The following is a 21227-nucleotide window of genomic DNA, read 5'->3' as shown; positions in this document are numbered from 1 at the left end:
TCCGGAGTACTTTCCTTATTCGACCCCCTCACCGCTGTTTTTTGTACGCTATGTAGATGACTGCTTCTGCATCGTCAACCGGCCAGACGTAGTACACAGGTTTTTAGCGAACCTCAACACGTTCCAGCAAAGCATTCAGTTCACCTTAGATGAGGAGGTGGATGGCCACATCGCTTTCCTCGACGTCCTCGTGAAACGTTGCCGCATTGTCTGCAAAACACCGTCTATCGTGAGCCCACTCACACCGGAAGGTACCTAAACTTTCAGTCATCTCATCCCATCGGACACAAGCGCTCAATCGCTGCGTTTGTGTTCAACCACGCTTTTAGGATATGCTCAAGTCCTAAGCGCAGAGCAGCAGAAGTGAAACAGGTCAGGCAAGACCTGATACGGAACGGTTATCCAGCCAAAATACTACGATCATAGGAACGACGTGCCTCTACTCCGACAATCCGAACTGTGGCATGCGCAAAGAGGCGGGTGCCGATTCTGTATGTCTACGGCGTGAGTGAGAACCTTGCTCACATCTTTTCAGATTATGAGGTTCACCTGGCCCATGTTCCGTCATGCAAATTTTGACAACGACTCTTGCGAGTCACGGACCCTTTTGGCCTCGACATTTATCCAAATGTGATCTACAAGATCCCCCGTCGTGATTGTGACGCCTCCTATATCAGAGAAACCGGAAAATTTAAGACAATGCTCAAACACCACTAAAATGACGTCGCCAAAGCAAAAACTAACTCAAACGCTTTAGCGCAACATCATCAGGAAACTGGCCATACCATCGACTGGGACTCAGCACGTGTGCTAGCAAAGGAAAAATCATTAGCAAAACGCGTTCTCATAGAATAATTTTGCATTCAATCAACGCCACACACGATTAACCGCGCCCGTGGCAATCTCCCAGAGATATTCCTGCGCACCCTTCAAAAAATCGCTCATATATAGCTCCCCTTCCCGTCCTTCGCTTCATTGTGATCAAGGAATCCGTACGGGCACCTAAACGTCAATTCCTTTTATTTTCGTTGCGTCATTGGCGAGTGTTTGTTTTCTTTGACAAATCAGTATGAATTTCCCTCGCCAGATGGGATTCCGTCGCACCCTAGACTTCATGGGCAAGCCTATGAACGCCATCGTCTCATACCGCCACCGTGTCATCGTGGCATCTTGATATCAGGAAAATCAACAAACTCAAAACACAAAAGGCTAATAGTTGCTCAAAAAAGAATGATATGCATATATGAAAAGTATCATGTAGACATCAGAAACTAACGCATACAACAGCTTTTAATAAAATATATTGTGCTAGTGACCGACAAAGTGTAGTGGAGGGCTATGGAATTAATTTCCACCACTTGGGGTTCTCTCACGTGCACTGACATTCACACCACATGGGCGCCTTTCGCTTTTCGCCTCCATCGAAGTGCGGCCGCGGCGGCCGGGTTCGAGCCCGGGAACTCTGCCTCAGTAGCCGAGCGCCCTCTAAGACCACTCAGCCACCGCGGCGGGTCAGCCGATTGCTCCAGTGTCGCCTTTCTGCCAAAACGTTGTCAGCACAAACGCAAACAGTCCACAACTCTGTCTCTACCGCCCCGTGCCTCAAAGCGTGATTAATGTGTCAACTAGCCTATGATCTCAGTATACGATGGCGTGCAATGCTCTGCAGGATAGTGTGGCAATTTACCACGAGATGTGATCAGCTGCGGCCATATCCTAATGCTCACGTGCAGTAGCCAGCAAAGCTCATCCGTTCGCGACAGCGCTGGTTCGGAACCCAGTTGCGGCTATGCTTATTTTATTTCTGCACGTATCTGAGAGGTTGCTCAGGGCTGAAGAGATCGAGCAACACTAGGACGGCAACGCTACTGCTTGAGCTTTAAACCCGACCTCAGGCAAAGCCATACGGCTAGGAGGAAGCGCTTTCTGTCTTGCAGTGGTCCCACATACCTCCCTCACTTTTCTGACACGGAGCCCTAGGCCCCAGCACTGGCAACGACCTTTGCCCGGGTAGCTCTCTCGACAACTTCTGCGCCGACGACTTGTGGATGTCCGACGCACCCTTACGTTACGACTATCGACGGCACGAATCGACTAGGTAGACCACGCACAATGGGTTAAGTGGCATGAAGGAAGATTCCAGGATTTTAAAGTTTTAATATTTGAGCGGAAAAAAAGAATTAAATATTTATCCCATTCAAATCTCAAGATCTTTTGTTTGTTATGCATTTTGCGCAGTGTTCGAGCACGCGTTTGTGGTCTCCCTCGCGCAAGCATCTGTGCGCTCCCACACGCTTGTTGCCGCGCTAGTTTTTGGAGCAGATGCGAATTCGCCATAGTTCTCCAGTATCACGGACACAACGGAGAGACTCTGAAGTCATTGCAGAGACACGCGATGCAGACACACAGCCTCATCAGGCTGGTTGCGAGCAAAGGGCGGGGATTAAGAGAAAAGAATATGATGATCGACTTGTACAAGCCTTCATACCCAGCGAAGGTAGCTACTCTACGCCTTATCTCGACTTCAACTCGGTGAAAAAGATGAAAATCGGCGAATTAATACGTGCATGCGTCAAGCCCGTGCGAAGCTTTCCGACATGCACATCCACGGAGCGACTTTTGTCGATCGCGGTGCACAACACGCGGGTGGAACTGGCGGAAGCGGTCCTTGCATCTCAGATTGAGAGATTGTGCGCCACAAAAACGGGTAGGACTGTCCTGCCCGTTGGCTAACCATCCCCACTTTACCTACGAATATGCCCCCCCCCCCCCCCCCCCTCAGCGTAATAAGATCAGAAGAGAGCGGAGGCTATTAGTCTCCGCTATAGTGAGGTGCCCTACGCCGTTGAGGCTCCCTCTTTACGGGCGTGCTCCGCTGCAGAGGCGGAGGAAGTTGCGGTAGCAATGGCTTGCGTCGGTACGGAAGCAAATTTCATCATAAGGGCCAGTAAAACTGCCATCTAAAATTTCAGTCAATGCAGAACCTCGGTCGCGGCGGCGAAGATTCTCGCCCAGCGACAAATTGCGAGGAAAATTGCTTTGATCTTGACACCGCCGTCCCCGGCAACGAGGCGGCTCTAAAGCTAACTCGAGGTTTATGCCACCGGGCTAGTTGGACCCCGTCGGGCAAAGGAGCGGTGAATGCATGGCATAATATGGGGAAATTACGCAGTATTACAGATTCGAACGCAGGCTGGTGTCCCCCCCAGACCCGTCGTTAACAGTGCGCAGGCAGTCACGTGGAGACGACTCCTAACATACTCGTACCCACACCCGATCCTGGCGAACCGTATGTTCCTGGAGGTAAGATCAGAAGAGTGCACACACTGCGGTGTGAGAGGGTCCCTCGACTATGTAATCAGGGAATGCCCAAATTCCACCTGGAAGGGCGCTGAATACCGACTCCCAAAAATCCTGGGAGAACCTGCTGCGTAGTTCGCTCCCTGAGCTCCAGCTCCGCCTCGTCCGACTGGCTAAGAGTCCACCGGGGCACAAGACCTCCCGGCCACCATCTAAAGCGGTGCCTCCGGCCTTCCCGGCCTAGTGCGCAGGGATACGGGGGAATGCCATTTGTTGGGTAATAAAAGTCCTTTCCTTCTCTTCCTCCTTGTGTAGGCACGTTCTGTTTGTATTTTGGTTGCTTGAGCGCGTACGTCAAAAATGTGCGCTGATTGCGACGCTCGTGTCCTCGCTCTAAATATTCGAATCACTGGCTTCAGCAGAAACGCGTAACTCCACTATAAAGAATAAAATAAAAATTAAACCAAACGCTCGCACCAATAGGCTGAGGAGGTGCGAATGTAACTGACTGGTTGATTGATTGATTGATTGATTGATTGATTGATTGATTGATTGATTGATTGATTGATTGATTGATTGATTGATTGATTGATTGATTGATTGATTGAACAACTTTTATTTCAATCCGAAAAGACGTTGCCCCTCGCCCCCGACACGCAGGCCTGGGAGACGGGTAGTTGCGCGACCGTGGTTAGAGGTTGGCTGGCAGTAGCCTCTGGTAGCGGCCTCTTCCGCCAGATGGATGGTGGTGCGCTGGAGCTCAGGCTCCGGTGTTTTTAGCAGGGCTTCCAAGGCTTCTCTACTACCAATATTTTTGCCTGTCTGTTGAGAATTTGGGCATTCTCCAATTATGCGGTCGAGGGTCCCTCTCGACCCACAGTGTGTGCATCTTTCGTGCGACCTCAACTCTGGGTACACGTGATACGCCTATACCGGGTTCATAAATGTATTAGGTTAGTTTGTTGCCGCCTCCGCGCGACAGCTTTCCTATTTTTCAATTTTGGTTCTGTTGCAGGTGCCAGCCTGCGTCCATAATTTTAATGGTCAGCAGTTTCCCCGTAATTTTGCCGACGCCTCTCTCTTTCCCCCAGTACTCAGGGGCTCCACGGTTACCCGGAAGTCGAGAACAGAACTTGGGCTAGCTCGTGAGCCGCCTTGTTACTGGAGATGGCGCCGTGACCAGGTGTCCAAATTAACTGATTTTTTCTTTCCAGCGGTTGTTGGCTAAATGATCTTGGCCACATCCGGCGAGATAATGCCTCTTCCAAAATTTTGAATGGCAGGCTTACTGTGGCCTATTACAAATTTTTCTTTTGTTCCTACGCAGGTTAGCGCTATAGCAACTTCCTCCGTAGTCTCTATGATGCGCCCCCTGATGGCTACCGCGGAGACTGGCGCCCCTGGGCACTTGACGACAGAAGCTACTGCCGCTCCCGTCCTACTACCCGCCGCATTAACATAGGCTACGTCCTCTTTCTCCATATTACCGAACCTTAGCTGTAGATCGTCGGCCGTCTTGGCTCTGCGTTCTACGTTGAACTGCAGGTTCATATTGCTCGGAAAAGGGGAACCACCAGGGCATTCCGTAGTTCCTTGTAAATCTTTAATTTTGATCCTTCTTTCGAGATTGGGATGAGTCTCTCGGTTTTAGAGGCACGCACCGCCTCCGCTAGTTCTGTCCACGTGTTATGTGCCCCCAACCCAATTAGTCGCTCCGTCGAGGTACCCACCGGTAGCCCTAGTGTCTTTTTAGTACATTTGCGAAAGAGAGCATCCGTTTCTCTCTCCGGCTTTTATATCTAAGTAGGGCGTCGTGTAACTAATTATACAAATTACTCACGTCAGTAATAACCTCAGTAATTTCGGGTTTTTTAATCTCCTCCCTTTCACCGCGATTCCTCTTAAGAGGACGAGAGTTTCCATCGCGTAATAGTAAGGTACTCCCCGTTGCATCAGAGGGATTGGATAATTAAACTCAAGATCCTTATTTACTCCACCGGAGGTATTTCGGGATGTTTAGAAAAAGCTCTGACTTTCAGACGAACACGCGGCCCCTTTTCACTGGATGGCGCAAAACAACCTGTGATCGCATGGTATGGTCGGTTTCCGGCCACACTTGTGCATGCAGGATGTGATCCTCCGATCTGAATACGACTTCATAGACACACGCTCCAAAGAGGAAAAAGTAATTTTGGGTCTGGACCTCGCCAAAGCGTTTGACAATGTCAAACATCAGTCGATCCTCAACGGGCTGAACAGGCTTGGAGTGGGCATGAGAACTTACGAATATATCGAGGACTTCCTATCGGGCGGGAGCACCTGTATTATATTCCAAAGCTTACAATCACCCGCGACTAAGCCGGTAAGCAGGGGCACGCCGCAGGGCTCGGCCTTTTCGCCGTTTCCTTCAACGTGGCAATGAGAGGCCTCCCGGCCAGATTAACTGAGCTAGAGGGGATAAAATGCAGCATGTACGCGCACGGTATCAGTTTGAGGAGGCGAGGACACTGACGCGCCAAGTCGGGGTTGTTGCGATGTGAGTGCTTACTACTGATGTAACGAAACGAGTCCGTGACACCTTAATTAATGACAACGATTGCTGTGTGTGCATGACTAAAAAACAAGGCACAGCGCGCACACTTTCCAAAGTGGCGTAATCTCGGCGTGGCACAGATGTGACCGTAAATTTTTCAAGCATTTCTGCGTGATTCAACAGCTGATACAGTGCACTAGTATATAAATGCGGAAGCGTAATTTGTTTTCAATACGCAATATTTTATGCTTACAAAACTCAGATGATATATATGCTTTTTGCTTACGTTTAGGAATCAACATAGAACTTCTAGAGTAAAGAACTCTGTTCATAAGAGGGCGGCGTGTAATAAACGCAGACAGCAACTGTGCGTAATGGGTGGTAATACATCGCGTATTTTCCTAAGGTAAGAAATAACTTTACTGCCACGCGGAAAACACCACAAAGACAACACGTTTGTTCCTAACACTCGCAGTGCACAAACACAAAATGAAGGTGTGAATGATCTGCGTCATGCCGCGTAAAAGGGGATGATTTTCAAAGCTTTCTTCTTTTTATTTTTCTTCACAGCAGCCCTTCAGTAGAATGAACAGATATCCAGTGACAATGCTGTGAAAAGAGATATCGTCATGGGCAACCCAACATTTTGAAAACGATCCCCAAGGCATTTCTGAGCTGAGAGCGCGAATGTAGCTCCTTTACAGATTTCTTTCTTCTCAGGTATAAAGAATATACCCATCACCATATTCGAGATTAGGTTCTGGATTAAGTACTAAAACTCTCTAATGACTCACGCAGAGTACAATAGGAAAAACTGTGCCTTTCAGGACACCCCGTTTCAGCTGGATCCATTACATGCTCCCCGCAACCAGATTTGACGTAACCACAAGATACAATCGCAAAAAAAGGTGCCGCTTTTAGCACTTAAGGGATCGACACGTCAGTTTAACGGCCTTTAGGAAATCACAGAAAGGATGCTTGAAAACAATGAAGCCCACTGGGCCGAAAATCCGGAGGAAGAACGTTACAAAATCGCAGACCAACTGCTCGTAGATGTCAACGGGAGACGTTTTCAAGACGTAGGCAAAAAGGCACTGGAAAAGATAGAAGGGCGTATTCGATAATTGATTCCAGCAAACTGAAATTTCGATCAGTGCTGAAAAACAAGGGTGAATCCTCCTCTTAAAAGGATGTTAACGCTACGGTCTCTCCGAACAGAGAGGACTCCGTGTCAGATGTTAAAGTTCTGTTGCGACCTTGAGGCTCTTATCACATCCTGACTGCGCCATAAGTGTAGAAAGTACTCCCTCACAGTTCACACTTATGAAAGGCAAACGCTTACAGGCAATTGATTGGCCGATCGATTGTGCAATCGATTGTGCGAGCATAGCTTGTGGTAGCTTTAGAGGATGCCACTGGTGGTTTCTGCCGTTATTTGATTTATGTCCTCTGTGTTGCTACCTGCTTTCGTTCAAGAGCGAGGCACGTTATGCGTTTTCCCACGCATCTCCAGTGGCAGCTGCACCCCCCCCCTCCCCCCCCCCCCTTAACTGCTCTCCCCGGCACCGCGCGGGCCCCGTTTCCATGACAACCAGGGACGTCTCCGCACAGAGGTATTCTTTGCCTCCTATACGGCAGGTGCTCTGATGGCTTAGTTGGATGCGTGCTCGGTTTTCCAACCCAAAGGTTGTGAGTTGCATCTTTTTGTGTCCTTGTTTATTTCTTTTCCGCATTTTTTTCTTTCATTGCACCACAGCAGCCTCAGCCGACTGAAACTTTTTTCCTGACATGGCACTTCGAATTCTAACATATTTAAACGACTGACTTAAGCTGTACCACTGGAATACAGTTGACTACGCTACGAAAACTATGTACGCATCAGTGCATAAAAAATATGAACAGGTAACACACTAAGAGGCCATGCTTAGAAAAGCCAAACCGAAGTCGTCCGCTACCGTCTAGAGCGCGTTATTTGAGCTCCCTTTTGCTTTGTTTTCCACGACTCCTAAGCCAACACAATAGACGACAAGCAATTCGTACGCAGGGACCCTAAAACGTTCTTGGCTCGTCCGTGTTATCTGATTATGAGGAAGAAAGCTCTATGTGTATTTCATAATTATGAAAGTAGTGTACTTCGCTACAAAATTCGAGTGAATTTTTTTTGAACAGTTCATAGCTGTTTTACCTCGCCGTATAAGGTAAATTGAGGAGCGCCTCTTTCTCAGTGCAGTAAATGAAGAAAAGTTGGTGGTGAATGGCTTTGTTTTATCTTCCATGTAGCCAACAATGCTATCTTTAGATTTCTGTGCCGTTATTTCTTTGTCACAGAAACTCTACGACTTCTATGATTAATCACACACGTTCAGCATGATCATGCGGAGCCCACTGTAGTACTTACCGCCAAAACCCTCACGAATCCAAGCACGAACGGCTCCTGAAACAGTGACACAGGGTCCATGTCATACCCTCACATTTGTAGAGTGTGCAGTCACTCATTATTGCCGCGGGCGCACGTAGTGGTCGTTTCCAAACAGTCCGGGGGAAAAAAAGTGACCAAAATAGTTGACTAGTATTTAAAGGTGGACCAAAGAGTAATCTGAACTCGTGTTTTTTTACCGCGCGAACTCAATCAACACGTTCTGAGCGTGCTTAGATACTTCGAATTACTTTCCTGTGCGGCCGATTTACCTAATTTAAATCGGATTAAACGTTCGGGCTCCCGCCTTTTTTTGAGCTCACCGCTGACGGTAAGAGGAGTCAAATGACGCGTGGAGCGCCTGTCAAGCAATCGCGTGATTGCTTGATTTGGCTTTTATTTTGTTCTTTTTTTTTGTTTTTCGTGAATAAATAAATCGAGTCAGTGTGTATATAGCTGCCAATTAGGTCCACGGGGACAATACGCGTGGACTTTTTGTTTCCGCCGATCGCTACGTATCACTCCGCCGATGGCGGAGCGGCAAGCCGCCACGGGACTGGCTGAAGGGTTGTTTGACTCCTCATACCATCAGTGGTGAGTTGAAGAAGAGGCGGGAGGCTGGACTGTTATCTGATTTAAATTCGGCCATTCGGCCTCATAGAACAATAGTTGGAAGTTCGTAAGAATGCTCTAAACGTGTACATCGAGTTCCCGCGGTAAAAAGACGAGTTCAGGTTCCGCTCTAGTGCACGTTTAACACTCTCCTGAAATGGTCAATTTCGGTTTGGTGCATTTTTGGTATACCAGATTATCAACGAGCTGCCCGTGGCATTGTGCTGAATAAATAGTACTGTGGTATTACGTGATCGCGCAAGCTTAGTGGCAAATGAAAATGAAACCATTGCTCATACAAGGTAATCAATTTCTCTACAGAAATCTATCCTTCATCTTTAATGGGTGCCACAGACAAAAGTCATTTATTTTTAGTCCAACACCCAAGTAAACTGTCGGGAAATCTCAACACACTGCATCTTAATCGAAAAGTTGTTTTGTTTACTTAGTATGCACAAATGATAGGGCCGAAAGATAGGGTGGACGAAATCAAGCAATTTTTTTTAAGGGCAGAAATTTTTATGCTCTTTGAAGAACGAAAGTTCCTTTCTACCAGAGGAGTGTGCGAAGCGTTTTACGAGAACACCCTCGCCTTTGTCGCAGACTGTGCTGCGTGACGAAGCAAGCCGTCATACGAGACATTTAGAACCGCCAACAACTTCAAAGTGTCACGAACTACGCGCTCTGTACGCCGTAATGCCCATTTTAGTGCAATAGAATGGAGCAGACAACTGTACATGTTTACTTGCTTATAATTCATGCACTAGCTGTACTCATGAATTGAAATTGTAACACATCATTCTTTCTTGATAGGGCTTGTTTAGACAATGGCCGTTGATCAGCGAGAAAAAAATTTCTGGCACAATTGGTGCGCTGATTATCGTCTCAAGTGATCATTTACTGGTACGTCACCAGATCTTGTTTGCTAATGCCTAATATCCTGCCCTTCAGAAGCTTTCTTGTTGGTGACTGTGATACTTTCCTGCAGATGTGTGGGCTCTATTTTTTGCTTTATTTGTTCCTTTGTGTCTAAAAGCAGGCCAAGGATCAAAGGCTAAAAAGCCTGACGAGGCCCTGACCTCTTTTACTTCTTTTTACATCAGTGTACAGATCGCACAGCTTAGTCCATTAAGCAGTACAGCTATGGAAAACAACTCTCAAAATACCGAAGACAAAGTTGCATCACTCTTCCATTATACAAAAATGTTCCAAAGTTGTAAATCAAAACAAGTCTGCTGGAAACATGCAGGTCGGCATAAAAAGCACTATAAAAACCATCACTGCCATACAATCATACACCATACAAACCATGCAAACTAGCACTACATATATAAAAAAAAACTCGAACAGAAGTTTTGCATTAGAACTTTACAAAAGTCTTACCGTACAATTTCTAAGGTGGCTGTGTAAGTGCATGAAACTGAAGACGCAGCGCTTCAGTTGTTTCGCGGAACTCTGGAACTGCCCCGAGACTTGTACGAATGACCTTCATCTACAGCTACGACGGGTGTTCTACGTCATCCGTGGCTACGGTTACTTCCACGGGTGCTTTATCAGTGATTACTCCTGTGGATAACTCCCCACCAAAGGTAATGGACGCAAGCGTGGGGTTCAGCAGCGATTATTGCACCGCTCTCACTCAGATGAATCCATCTGTTTGCAGATGACCGCTTTCATAGCTATCCTATCACAAAAAACACACGGAATATAAGGCCAAATGATTTATAACATTCCGAGAGATTGCTGCAAGGGAGGTCAGCGATTCTTTTTTAGATGGCCTGGTGATAAAAGAAGAGACGCATATTCTGCTTGCGACCACCACTTCACTTTAGACATGAAGCAAAGGTATATTTACGCGCTAAGATTTCATTACCTGATGGACTTTTAAAAGACTTCTGGTACATTTTCTAATACTGGTCACATTATAATGACCATATGGGCAAATTATGGAAGTCATATTTTGTCAATGATTTCATTAGGTGAGCCAACGAGGCCCCGAAGAAAACTAATTGTAATTCTGTGTCTTGTTACGCAAGGAAGAATGAATGGATTTAGAAAAATCTGGCAAATGATGCTGTTCACCTCTTTTCATGCCAAATATATTTTCTGCCAAATGGATTGAATAACCCATACCCTCGAGCACTCTACTAAACATGAACCACTTGCTGAAAATGCATGAGAACACTGGTCCGCCAAAGCCTTACACGCTGACAGCAAAACCCATATGCATATGCGACAAGGAAACCGATCCGCTGGAGTCTGTATTTAGCTGACAATACCTTTGTTTTGCATAAACATGGCCGGTATCGAGCGCAACCTGTTAGCACCACTCAAAGAGGACGTTCTAAGTATAAGCGTTCTCTTTCGTTTAAGGTTGAAATGTAAAATAAAAATTAATAGCTCTCAATCAGCAGGTACTTACATCCACTGGCTTGTTTTGCTCGCAAGTGAGAAGATAGTCGTCCAAGCACTTTGAAAAGAGAACAGGAGAAAAATTGCTGAATTTGTGTGTCGTCAGCAGCAAACCCCCCAAAGTGTCAGTGAAAAAAGGTGGGAAGGTGCAGCATCTTTTTCAGAAAGAAACTGAAACAGCCGAACGCTGAGTGCTGAAGTGGCTGGACATACACGTCAGACTTGCGTCATATAGAGTATATAGATTATGAGTAGGAGCTCAAGTTTGTTCTTTTCTTTTCCACAACCGACGACACTCAGTTATGACACTTGGCTCAGCGTTAAATACATTCACCTAATATTATAGTAGCACTGATATTAATAATGTAAATTTATAATATTATAACAATATTATAATATTATAGTAGCTGTTCAGTTTTTGCGGCCCATGTTAGGTTCACGTCTCTTCTCCGTCTCTTACATCAGGAAGATAAGCTCTGCTTTGTTGTCTCTTTGCGCCGTATTGAAAGGCACAATACAGAGTCTCACCTTGGCCAACGGGGTGTTCGTTACCACATTGATAAAGATAGGCTTGCCGCAAACAGCCTTCTTGCTAAACTTGAATACGTCGCATGATTTGATGAGGCCGCCTGTTGCTGCATTGAAGCTCTTGCATAGTTCCTTTATCACTGGGATCACAATGCCTGGAAAAACGAAAATATGACGCATTCACTGATATTACGCATTCGTAACAGCACTTGCAAGTTCTAAATCTTCGAAGATGTATTCATTGCCATTGAAACAAGGCTCTTTCAAGCCGCACCGGAGTTTATGGTTTATAGGGGTTTAATGTCCCAAAGCGACACAGGCTACGAAGGACGCCGGAGTGAAGGGCTTCAGAAATTTCGGCCACCTGGGGTTCTGCAACGTGCACTAACATCGTGCACGTGCACTAACCTCTAGAATTTCACCCCCATCGAAATTCTACCGCCGCGACCGGGATCCAACACGCGTCCTTCGGGTCAGCAGCCGAGCGCGGTAACCACTAAGTCACAGCGGCGGACATGAACTCGAATAAGACAATAGAAACTGGTTTTGCAGAGGAAGCCGTGACTTTGTTTTAAACTTTGCGAACGTATTATTATTTCAGTAGAAGATTCCATTCTTAAGAAAATGCATATATGGATACCGCTCGCATTTCCGTCAACAAATGAAAGCACTGCCTACGGACCTCCATGGAATCAATGTTTCGAAGCCCCAAAAGACCCTAGACGGCGTCAAAACTGCAATAAATGTAAAGTGTGTCCTCTCTTCTGCTTTTTAGTGTAATGCGCAATCATGCTTGTCCATCAAGATGTGGCAGCAATCCATCATGTTGCTGCCGTGAAGGGAGGATGGGTTGGGGCACATTACTTTGCACCAGACTTTGCTTGAAAGTGAACTGGCTATAGAATTCGCGTTGTGACACAGGTAGAGTTAAGCCTGTGCAGCTGCAGATCTCATGTCGTAAAAGCCAGGTCGCGAAAAACGCGTTACTGAAGAAAGCAACGCCACTAATTTTAGCGCAGGGTGTTAGTGGTGACATAAAGAAGCGGACATGATTAGCACAGAAATATACACCGAGACATTTGTTTCTGGGAGTGGTGCGGAAGTTTAGAAGCCTAAGCACGTCCTTTCCTCCTACTCACCGAGTGTAGTCCTTGCTTGCAAATATAATTTTTTTTCGTATCCTATGAATATTCGTTATTTGGCCATTTTTCTAACACAACATAGCGTTGAGAGTCAAGAAAAAAATTGTTTGCACGATTACTACGAATTATCTAGGTACGTGTAATTACTAGAAGATTTCATAGATGGCGCCAGGTGCAGCAGACGTGGAGCGACGGGAACGTGCAGAGAATAACACGTCTGGGTAGTACGGTTATAATGAAAGGATCGCCGGGGCCCTTCAACTTCGTTATAACGAGGTTCAACTGTAATTCTACGGAGGATCCGAGGATCCGAGAGTGTGTGAACGGAGGGCCTTCTCATAATCAACCACCGCCAGCATACCGTGCGCTCAGAGCAACAGAGAAAGCGTCACCAACTTTACACAGCAGTGTTTTCGAGCTTCACGTTTCGTGCTCTTACTACTGAGAGCTTCCTTTTTACCATGGGTAGCTCGATGTGACTCTACTACCGGTAGTTTTGAACACTAGTTCCCAATCCAATTTGACTACATGACAGAAACAGTCTCCACCTATAAAAACGGCATGCACAAAAATATTTAAACCTTACATTCTTCAGTTTCATTCTATAACGAGCACGTATAATATGCGCAATTGAAAAGTACAGAATTCGAGTCTTACGTTCTACAATTTCGTTCCTTAACGTGCACATACAATATGAATAATTGAAAACTGAAGAATTCTAGTTGGGCATGAAAAGAGTAAATAATAGCCACTTTCCAACGTAGAAAGAAGCAGGTACAAAAGCAGAAAACAGGAAATGCATAAAGCAGAAGAGTTGCTCAAGCCAGGTTGCTTGTAGGGTTAAAGTTAACGAAACAATCTAGCCGGGAGGTTAATAACATAGCGCCTTTCTTTGCAGAATCGATTTCGTAATAAAGTGCAATGGCAATGATCAGTTGCTATCGGTCTAAGTTTCGAGGCTCAGTTACTCGCATTAAATACTGTTGCGTAATATATTGCGGCATCAACATATTACGTTATTTTCCGCAACTTAGAATAGCCGTCCACCACGTGTGGTTAATACGTAACTCTCCTGGACTAAGATCAAGCCCGAAATCGGACCTGACAGCAACAGGCACTTACAGTGTTTTTAGTATTTTTTAGGATTTTAGAATTTATGCCGTCAACACCAGATGAAGAAGTAAGTTTCAATGATTCAATAAGTTTCATGATTCCATTAGCATCAATTGTAATCTGTGGCATAGCTGGGTGGCCGAGAGCTGCGAAATCCGGTAAGTCACCGTCAGGTTCTTTAGTAAAAACTGAAGAAGAAAGTTATTAAGAGCGTGGCTAGATTCGTGTTCTGGGATAAGACTGTTGTCGTCGTCATGTAATGTTAGAGGCTTCGAATGTGATGGGTTTATAGTTTTCCAGAACTTGCGGGGACTTCGATAAAGTGAGCAGGGTCTCATGTTGCGTGGACGCAGAGACCCTGGCATTGTTTTCTGTGTAATTTGATTTTTTTTGTAGCAACCGTGATTGCATTTGCAATGTTTTTGTTTGTTTCAGCACTGAGGGCATACACAGCCAACAATAAAAAGATGAAAAGATGTCTCTGTTCCACTTACCGAAATCATCTCTTTCCACGAGATACAACAAGTAATTGTAAAGCAGGTAAAACTGGGTGCCGAGGTCCGAAGTGAGGAGTCCTTCAAAAAAGCACTGAAATGACAACAATCTTCACTTGCTATCTCCAATAGCGTCCATATAGCGAATCACTCGAACGACTCGTGGACTTGTCTTTGGTGGTCGTAACGTAATGCGTGCATTTTCTTTTACCTTATTCGCTACCACGAAAAAAAAGGACCAATTTGGGGTGATTTCAAATAAAATAACACGTGGTAACATTCTAACGCATTTAAACTGAGTAGACATGCGAAAGCATGTGTTTAGCCTGGTGGGGTCATCGGCACGTCTGGAGACGATGTTAGTTCGATACTTGTATTAGCTGATGAAGACGACGATGTGCAATGCACAACAAGAGAGTCTGTTTATAGTTTGATAGAAGTATTAGTTGAAGAAGTTGACGATTTGCAATGCACAGCGCGAGTCTGTGTTGCAGTTTAACACGAGGCGTGATCGGCTGCAGCGGTAGCACAGTGCTCTCGTGCAGTGGCCAGCGAAGCTGCTTTGTTCGTAACGCCACGGGTTCGAGTCCCGGTCGCGGCAATGTTTCCTTATTTATGGTTTGGCCAAGGTAACCCTGAAGGTGAAGCTTCACAGAAACTCGGTGAGCCGGTTACACCTCATGGAGCAGTACTTTCGCACTAAAATTAATCGTTCATGAAGTGCTAAATGCACTGCTCATTTTAATACATCAAACTGTACCTTATTGGTTAGACTTTCGAATTGAAAAGAGGCCAGATTTGTGTATGCAGTACATTTCACAAAGCATTATTGGTAAATATGCTGGTAACACAAAACCAATACAAGCAAAACAAAAACAAGCCGCTGCTCTTTGCTAGAAGTTGATTACAAAAAAAAATCACATATGGAAAACGTTTCACATGTCCTTAGTTACCATTCTTGTGATTTTCAGCTGCGTACCTAATCCACTGCATTTTCACTTTCCTAATAGTACACTGCACTTTTCGTTTCAGCGGCAAAGACCGTTGGGACATCTAAGGCTCAGTCCGGCTTAGTGACCGTCCTCCCCATGAGCACAAAAAGTAGCCATTATTCTTTTTTTATAACTCCAAGCAAAGGCGGAATTGCAAAAATCTGAAGCGCTTTGTCTATTGCAGCATGAGGTTTCATAGCGCAAAAAGCAGGGAAAAGACAGAACACAAGTGCTAACTTCCACAGAGCGCTCTATTGGCGATTAGAGGGTTTATGAAGGCACACTCAGGAGTAGGGGGACCAAATGAAGGGTTATCAGACTGGCGATGTGTTATCAGGCATTTAGAGAGCAAAAAAAACTAAACTAAACCAATTGCGGCCAAAAGAGAACCTAAAACGATGAAAGCACGTTTCACAAATTCGCCCCGTGCCCTGCTTCCAAGAACACAATGTCCTTTGTTGATAGTTATAAGAATGGACTTTTTACACAATTTTCAACCCCAACTTTTTTCATTGTAAAGCCTTCATTTATCTCTCTTGTTCTTTTATCTCCATTTTTCCCTTTCACTAGGCACTCCCCAAATCCAAGCTTGCGCTTATGAAAACGGCAATGACGTGCCAAATTTACGGACCGCCATCCCTAATACTCGTATTGAGCTCGACTAAGGGTTCATTTGGGCAACGATCTGTTTGGCCAATGTACGACTTGACGCACGAAAGCGTTATATTGTACACGATGTTGTCAGTGCTTGGTATAAATGGGTTTTCGTGCCTGATCGAACAATGATTCTAATGAGTGCCGTCAGGGCTGGTTGCCTTGCACATTTGGGAGAAGTTTTCAGGTGCAGACATGCAAACCTTCACTCGTATTTCTTGGCCAATCTGTTTGAGAGCGTACGACCCCTTGTGGATACACCTCATCATCACTGTTTTGCTACCATCCTCGCGTTCAGCTGTACTTTTTGGATCCTTGCCCCGCCTGTGCAAGCCCTCTGCAACCGCGATTGCTAAGTTCACTAATAGACACCTTTAGCATACTGTGTACCGTATTACCAATACCGGAGTACCGGAGTACCGGGAGCCCGCCGACCGCCAGTGGGCATGCGCAGATCGCCTCGAAGACGCCAGATGGCGCCAGGTACCCGGCGGCTGCGCGCACACCTGCTGTATCGGGACTAATCAGCGTGTGATAACTGACCTGTACCGTGTTACCATTGTACCGTGCACCGTGTTGGTACACAGGTACACAGGAATCTGGTATACAGGTTCACGTGGCTACTCTTGACCTCCCTCAGCGAAATTCTTGGCACCGGACATCGGCGAGGTTTTTTGGTACGACGTGCACTGTGATGCTATGGCGTTAAAATTAGCCGCCAAGACATTCAGTGAAGATCTAGGCTTCACATTTTGGTTGGCATCAAGTTCACACATTGCGGGCTCGTCATCACAGTTGAAACCTTAGGCCTTCCCGTCTTGCCTCTCGAAAGGAAATAGGACATTAGACGGTGCTATACCGCGAGATTGTGTTGGTTGCCCTGTGTTAATGGGGCCAATGCCTTCTCACGGAACGCTGACACTTCCTGCATATGCAGCACGCTAAAGGTTAGCAACACAGCATTTGAATATCTGGGCTGAATAGTACACGAGGGCAAGTTGCCGCCATAAGCCACAGTAATCCATCTGTGAATATGATTAAGCTGTTAGCGTTCTGAACACACAAACAGGAATGGTCAGCGCCGTCCGGGCAACTTAAGTAAAATTGTCCACCCGCCATTGTCCGACGCAAAACTCATACCGGCCTCCTTCGCTTCAGTGAACTACCTAACCATCACGAAGCATGAGAGGTTTTTATTTTAGGCCAGGCTTACCCGATTCAGGTCGACTAAAAATTCCACGATGCCTTCCTGCAAAGACGTTAAGGAAACAAAAAGGTTACGGCGAACACAATTCAGGGCTCAAGTTTCTTTAATGCTCTTTAGGTAAGGCAGTGAAAAAATTGGATAAAAGTTAAAATTTCTGATTCCATTACTAGCGGTGCACTGATATGGGAATTTGGAAAGCACAAATATTCGTTAAGTAATAGATAATACAATTTAATTTTAGCAAAGATTTAATGATTTCTGAATGTTTGAGGACAATGTAACTGGTGGAAAAGACACAGACGCATAAAATAAATGAACAGCTTTATTTATTTTTTATTTATTTATTCATACTGTTAACCCTCTGCATGAGGGTCATTACAGGGAGGGAAACATATACAGACACAAGTGCAATTCTCTTCGCTAAAAAAAGAAACACTCAAATGCACAGAATTACAGATTTGCACAGCAATCTTCCAGGAACGCGTTCACACCTATCACAAATTTGTCTACATCTGTTTGGTCCACAACGTCACTTGGTAGTTGATTCCAAATTTCTACAGCATCGGGAAAAAAGGAGTAGCGATAGACATCAGTACGTGTAATAATAGGTTGTAATACCTTACTGTGATTTTTCCGAGGGCAACGCTTCAGGGGAGGTGCAACATAGTGATGTTTATTAACTTTGACTTTATCATTCATTATCAGAAAAAAAAGTTTCAATTTCTGCTTTAGTCTTCTTACTTCTAGTGATTCTAGCTGACACTCTTTTAGCATTGCTGTGACTGAATCAGTGCGGCGGTATTTAGAGCATATAAAACGTGCTGACATCCTTTGCAATCTTTCCAGTTTCCGTTTTAAACCCTTTTGATGAGGACTCCACACTGCACTTGCGTACTCTATTATTGGCCGCACGAACGTCTTGTACGCAATCAATTTAATTTCTCTAGTCGCATTCGGCAACTTCCTCCTCAGGAAACAGACCTTCTGGTAGGCTTTTAAATAGACATTTTCAATATGGGTGCGCCAGTCAAGATTATTTGTTAATGTCACTCCCAAGTACTTGAGACACTTTACTTGATCTAAGGAATTTTCACCGATATTGTATCGAAACATCATAACATTCTGCTTCCTTGTTACTTGCATGTAATTAGATTTTTGGTAGTTTATTTCCATACCCCATTTCAGGCACCACGAGTTTAACGACTGAAGACATCTATTTATGTCCATCTGATCTGCCGGGGATGCCACAGGAGAGTAAATTAAACAATCATCGGCAAAAAGTTTCATTCTGACAGGCGATTCGACGATAGCAGAAATATCATTTATATACAATAAAAACAAAAGCGAATAGATTGCCACTGCCGCTGCAGCGTTACCGCACTGAGATTTTAGGCTGATTTACGGTAAGTGATTTTTAAGCGCGCACTCTGGAACCCTGCAAGCCGACAATTTTACCTTGGTGTGATAAATAAGATTTAAAGCCCTTTTCTGAAGGTGTGTTAGCTCCCACTCTTTCCAAAAGCATTTTTTACACCGGCTGGAAACATTTCTGAAGTAGAGAAACGCTATTTTTTTACTGCCGACCAATAGTTGCTGGGTAGCAGCTCACACGGAACGATCAAGTACTGCGGCAAGTAAGCGCTTACCGTTTTGGCGGTGCAAAGGTCTCCAGATTTCTTGAGACACTACAACAATAAAGTACGCACAATAGCAAATATAAACCAAGAGAACGCTGCACAATATGCATGGATTACCATTAATAAGCGCATATTTTGCTGCGCGAGCAGAAGTACTTAGCGGGGCTTGATGACATGATAAAGAGTTCCATATTCAAATGACTCATTATAGAGCAACAAAAATAAAGCATTACTAGCTAGGTTACCTTCAGAAAGACGCTAAGTTCGGGATTATTCTCCCAGTGTCTTAGTTCTGGAGTAGTAGCAAGTGTTGTACTCGTTAAATAGCTAAATTTCGTTTGCCTGCTAAGCCAGTCGCTAGGGTAATCAATACAGACCTAGCGGAAGAGCAAGGTTTTGTCTTCCATATCACAGCGATTGGCTTTAACCTTCAACCATTCCCAATATTTAGGCACATTGGAATTCATCGTATACTCGTTGCGAAATGCACCTAACGAGGTTAGATTCGTGGACATTCTGAAAATATGTGAACGGCAAGGAAGGCCCCTGTTTCCACTTTCTTAGAACTTTTAGACTTGACTGGTACCGGAAAGGTTTTAACCACTGGACTGCAAAGCAAACCTTGTAGCCTCGTTTGTTAGGGCAAAGTCGGCAAGTATGGACATAGGAATGTGTTAATTGCGCGTTTTTGGCGAGAGAATTTATGGGGTTATGGAGACAGAGCATATGGGTATAAAGCGCAAGTTTTAGCAGGCTTTATGTATCTTCTGAAATGCAGACTGTAAAGCTTCGTGTATAAATACTGCTGCTTGTCAGCACTGGTGGTGACCAATTGCCTAAAAAAAATCTTCTACAGATGACACCGGATAGCGCAGCGTTCTGGCACAGCTAAATTGAGGTGCCTCGGCCAAGACGCCGAGCAGTTGCTAATGATAGAGACGCGCGCTGCATTTCGGGGCAGGCGAGCCGACCGTTGCCATTGTTAGCGTCCAATATTGATGAACCGCGCGAAAGCTTTCCCTACGCTACAACTGCCTTCTCTTGAGCAACCTTTCAGAAGACGAGTGCTACTAAACGAAACTTCATATTAGTTAGCGGTCACGTACTCCTGACAGAAGGTTGGACAAAGAATCATTGAATGAGTTTATTGGCAGGCATAGCGCCATGCGCGACCTTTCTCTTGGCTCAGTCCTATTTTGTTCTTGCTGCCGCTCCTCGGTACATTTTTCCAGCCGAAACCCGTGAAATATTTTTGCCCGCAGTGGATATTTTAAGAATGGACTTCCATAGCAAAAAAGCGAACATTTCAAAAGAGATAATTTCACTTTGCTCGATGATTTGTACAGCAGACGTTGAGTCCCAGTTGAACTTACCTTCCCGATGTCAAGAAAATTTGGCAAGCTGATCTTCGCACAGCTTGAGGCTACGTACAGAAAAGACATTCAGTCATGATAAGTCAGGCTCCTGATAGAATCACTATTCGCAGTTAATGCTCGTTCCTTAACTACAAAGGTTGGTGCGGATTTTTAACTACAAAGGTTGTTACAGATTTTTATACCGTTTCAGGTAAACTTTCTCAGTGTTGCTGGTTTTGTGTATGCTATGTTTCCACGGTTCTATACATGTACAAATGTATACCGTTTCGTTAGGTTAGCTTGAAAGCGTCTCATTCATGACAGTAATATGTTATATATGCCTGCTATGCTGAAATAGCAAAACCAACCAGTCTGATTGAGTGAAAATGTTTTGGTGTGGTTTGGTTATAGGGGCTTTAACATCCCATAGCGACTCAGGCTATGAGAGTCGCCGTAGTGAAGGGCTGCGGAAATTTAGACCACCCGGGGTTCATTACTGTGCAGTGATATCGCCCTACTACACAGGCCTCTAGCATTTCGCCTGCATCGAAATGCGACCGCTGTGGCCGGGATCGAACCAGGTTCTGAATGAAAATGCTTTTTCCCTCTATTGAAGTACAAATATTGGCGTCCCTTTGGTCAGGTGGAAGGTGGAAAACAAGGATCACAGCTTGGGAACGTAGTTAGATAAACAAACGCGGTAAGGCGAGGCCCGTAAATAAAAATGATGGTTACCGTTGCAACCGCTCGAAAGGAAGCCGAGCAAAGCCAGCAGCGCCAGCATCGCTGAGGAATGCATATTTCTCAAGTACGATGCACGTCGCCTGCTAGA

The 21227-nt window shown here is 45.2% G+C and overlaps 1 protein-coding gene across 1 annotated transcript; it reads right to left on the bottom strand.

Moving 5' to 3' along the window:
- Positions 1-6741: 6741 nt before the first annotated feature.
- Positions 6742-21194, bottom strand: LOC149347224 (uncharacterized). Its single transcript, XM_089585528.1, has 9 exons — positions 21131-21194; positions 20414-20463; positions 19050-19088; positions 17410-17445; positions 14551-14644; positions 11802-11956; positions 11284-11331; positions 8232-8267; positions 6742-6927 (listed from the first exon to the last, which is right to left on the bottom strand). The coding sequence occupies exons 1-9, from the start codon at positions 21192-21194 to the stop codon at positions 6751-6753; spliced, it is 699 nt and encodes a 232-aa protein (XP_089441654.1). The 3' UTR covers positions 6742-6750.
- Positions 21195-21227: the final 33 nt, after the last annotated feature.

The sequence above is a fragment of the Amblyomma mixtum genome, chromosome 4 (genome assembly GCF_055824585.1).
Source record: "Amblyomma mixtum isolate Tamu chromosome 4, ASM5582458v1, whole genome shotgun sequence".
Taxonomy (NCBI): Eukaryota; Metazoa; Arthropoda; class Arachnida; order Ixodida; family Ixodidae; genus Amblyomma; species Amblyomma mixtum.
Note: the sequence above shows the minus strand (reverse complement) of the source record. Positions and strands in the feature narration are given on the sequence as shown.